Genomic DNA, 3,515 nt, shown 5'->3' with positions numbered 1-3,515 from the left:
CCGGAGCCATACCACCGGAGCTGGGTGACTTGCCGGTGCTCAACTACCTTGACCTCTCCGGCAACCGTCTCACCGGCCAAGTACCAGCTCAACTGGAGAACCTGAAGCTGAACCAGTTCAACGTCTCCAACAACCAGCTCAGTGGCCAGCTTCCACCCCAGTATGCAACGGAAGCATACCGCAGCAGCTTCTTGGGCAATCCGGGGCTGTGCGGAGACATTGCCGGTCTGTGCTCTGCCTCGCAAGGAAGTTCAGGGAACCACTCTGCCATTATCTGGATGATGCGCTCGATATTCATATTCGCGGCTGTCGTCTTGGTCGCCGGCGTGGCATGGTTCTACTGGAGGTACCGGAGCTTCAACAAAGCGAAACTGAAGGCCGAGCGCTCGAAATGGACACTGACATCCTTCCACAAGGTGTCGTTCAGCGAGCATGATATCCTGGACTGCGTTGATGAGGACAATGTCATCGGCAGCGGTGCATCTGGGAAGGTGTACAAGGCGGTGCTCGGCAACGGCGAGGTGGTCGCCGTCAAGAAGCTGTGGGGCGGCGCGGCGAAGAAGGACGTCGAGAACGCCGGCGAGGGGTCGGCGGCCGACAACAGCTTCGACGCCGAGGTGAGGACGCTTGGCAAGATCCGGCACAAGAACATCGTCAAGCTCCTGTGCTGCTGCACGCACAATGACTCCAAGATGCTGGTGTACGAGTACATGCCCAACGGCAGCCTCGGGGACGTGCTGCACAGCAGCAAGGCCGGTCTGCTGGACTGGCCGACGCGGTACAAGATTGCGCTGGACGCAGCCGAGGGGCTGTCCTACCTGCACCAGGACTGCGTGCCGGCGATCGTCCACAGGGATGTCAAGTCCAACAACATCCTCTTGGATGCAGAGTTCAGCGCTTGCGTCGCGGATTTCGGTGTCGCCAAGGTGGTGGAGATGGCTGTCCGGGCGCCCAAGTCCATGTCGGTGATCGCTGGCTCCTGCGGTTACATTGCTCCTGGTAAGACTTTCTGAATGTTTCACAAGTTCAGTTATTATTAGTCCTTTGATATATGTACATGTAAGTCTGATCAAAAGTTGTTCATATTTGTGCAGAGTACGCGTACACGCTCCGTGTCAACGAGAAGAGCGACATATACAGCTTCGGCGTGGTGCTCCTGGAGCTGGTGACCGGGAAGCCGCCGGTCGACCCAGAGTTCGGCGAGAAGGACCTGGTGAAGTGGGTGTGCAGCACCATTGATCAGAAAGGGGTAGAGCACGTCCTGGACAGCAGGCTCGACATGGCCTTCAAGGAGGAGATCAGCAGGGTCCTGAACATCGGCCTCATCTGCGCGAGCTCGCTGCCGATCAATCGCCCGGCGATGCGGAGGGTGGTGAAGATGCTGCAGGAGGTGCGCGCCGACGCGAGGCCGAAGCTGGACAAGGACGGCAAGCTGTCGCCGTACTACTACGACGACACCTCTGATCAAGGCAGCAGTGTCTAGGTAAGGTAATAAACCACAGAGCATAACACGTTGGTCATGACTCGACGAGCATAACACGTTGGCCCCCTTCCATGACTCGCCGAGCTCTCGGTAAGAAAGAACCTAAGTAGAATTACAGTGCTGATTTTGACCGCTGAACCGCTTGTTGTCGACGCCTCCAGCGCCACTGTGACCTGGAGTTGATGTGTGCTCCGGTCGGTCGGCAATGGAGGACAAGTGGGAGTTAGGGCATAGCTAGCTAGCGGCGGTGTTCTTGGTTGTTCTAGCTGTCTGTGGGCCGTGCCATTGATTCCGGTAGGGTAGATGGTCTGTATGGCCTTGAAGAAAAGTTTGCCAACGGAAGGAAGGAATCCAAATGTAGGTGTGTAATTAGTACTAGTACTAGTATGTTGCTTTCGCTTTCTGTCGATGAAATGGAATGAAATGTTTGCTCCATGCTCCTGGCCCATGTTTGTATGGGTGGTGGTTGTTGCACATCGACTCTATCTCCGGGCATTTAACTTGGTTTTCTGGGGTCCAGCTATTTATTTAGTCATCAAACTCGGAACAGAGATTTGTTCGAACGGAATCGAATACGGAGGACAATAATTATTTTGTTGGCTCTGTATTCTGGGCCATCCATCGCAAATGATTGCATCGAACATACGTACTCCTGAAATTTTAGTTGCCTGCATCTTGGGGTGGAGTAAATGAAGACTATTCAGCAGAACCTGTTCATTGAATTATTGAGTTATCCACACTGGCGTCTGCCTCGGAATTTCTCTGTAGTTTCTGTATCACATGTACTCCCTCCGTTCTAAAATAGATGTTAGTACAAAGTTGGGTCATCTATTTTGGAACGGAGGGAGTACGTACAGAAACAGTTTCCGTCGGCAAGCGGTTCAAGGCTTGGGAGCCACAGGGGTCGGTTTCCCGCCGTGTCTGTTTTTGATTCATTTCGAAGCCCAGGTTGCTGTGGTGAAAGCGCTCAGTTTTGTGTGCTGTCGGTTGTGTACTGGAGACGACAATGTTGGAGTTTGGATTGGCTTTCACGATCCGCGTCTCGTTTGCGTCGAAGAGGGCATCCACCCCACACCCCCATGCAAATTTCAATTTGAAAGAGTGCGAGTGCTCTACACTTCTTCTGCTATGGTGCCAAGCATGTGGATTTGGATGCTCGATCTGTTCCGCAAACGAGGCTGTTGTTGGCTTCACAAAAAATGGGAACGGGAGCGGGGCCGGTGTCGGAACTCGGGCTGGAGTAGCACCCAAGTCTTTCTTCATGGCACCCTATGTGTCTGCCTTGTCGATCCTCCCTCCCCTCCACGAATTTGTTGTGCCCCGCGAAGTTGCACCGGCAATCGCTTGTAGCAAAAATTTTAGGACGCGTCTAGCAAGCAGCCGTTGGCCGCTAGCGCTCCGTGGCAGCCGGTGATTTTTGGTAAACATTTGACTGTGTCCTGTTTTACTCCATGGAGTAGATGGCTTTCTATCACTTAATTCACGATTTACAAATTTTAAAACCCTATAGCTTTCAAACCGCACGTCGAAATTAAGATCTGTTTTCACTTTTGGAACCCTCGTGACGTGCTCCTTGAAACTAGATCCTGCATGGGCATTGTTTCGATGAATTTTTTTGTGCAATTTAGTCTCTCGTTTTGTGCAACTGCTTAGGAGTCGATATGCAACTAGCTGACAGTGGTTGTGCAACTTCCCGCCTACCCGTGAACGTGCAATTTTTACTGATCTCACCTCCACCCCAAACTATTTACTTCTAGTGAGATGTGCAACTTCGTCTGTTGTCTAGGCCAACTGCGTAGCAGTTGATGTGCAACTGTCCTCATGCCCGTGGATGTGCTTTCACTATTTACTGCATCAGCCAACTGCCTAATAGTGGATGTGCAACTTCGGATACTAACACGGCCAACTGTCTAACAATGATGTGCAACTTTTTCTAAATGTGTGGTTTTCCTGCTAGCACCCGGTCCAAACCACCCCTACTAGTGAGATGTACAACTTTCGCGTTGTGCCTATATGCAACTTTTCACTACCC

At 52.2% G+C, this 3,515-nt stretch overlaps 1 protein-coding gene across 1 annotated transcript; it reads left to right on the top strand.

Annotated features, from left to right (window-relative positions):
* Positions 1-6: 6 nt before the first annotated feature.
* LOC119346728 (receptor-like protein kinase HSL1) lies at positions 7-1,918 on the top strand. Its single transcript, XM_037615912.1, has 2 exons — positions 7-999; positions 1,095-1,918. The coding sequence occupies exons 1-2, from the start codon at positions 279-281 to the stop codon at positions 1,481-1,483; spliced, it is 1,110 nt and encodes a 369-aa protein (XP_037471809.1). The 5' UTR covers positions 7-278; the 3' UTR covers positions 1,484-1,918.
* Positions 1,919-3,515: the final 1,597 nt, after the last annotated feature.

This window comes from Triticum dicoccoides, unplaced genomic scaffold (genome assembly GCF_002162155.2).
Source record: "Triticum dicoccoides isolate Atlit2015 ecotype Zavitan unplaced genomic scaffold, WEW_v2.0 scaffold47497, whole genome shotgun sequence".
Lineage (NCBI taxonomy): Eukaryota > Viridiplantae > Streptophyta > Magnoliopsida > Poales > Poaceae > Triticum > Triticum dicoccoides.
Note: the sequence above shows the minus strand (reverse complement) of the source record. Positions and strands in the feature narration are given on the sequence as shown.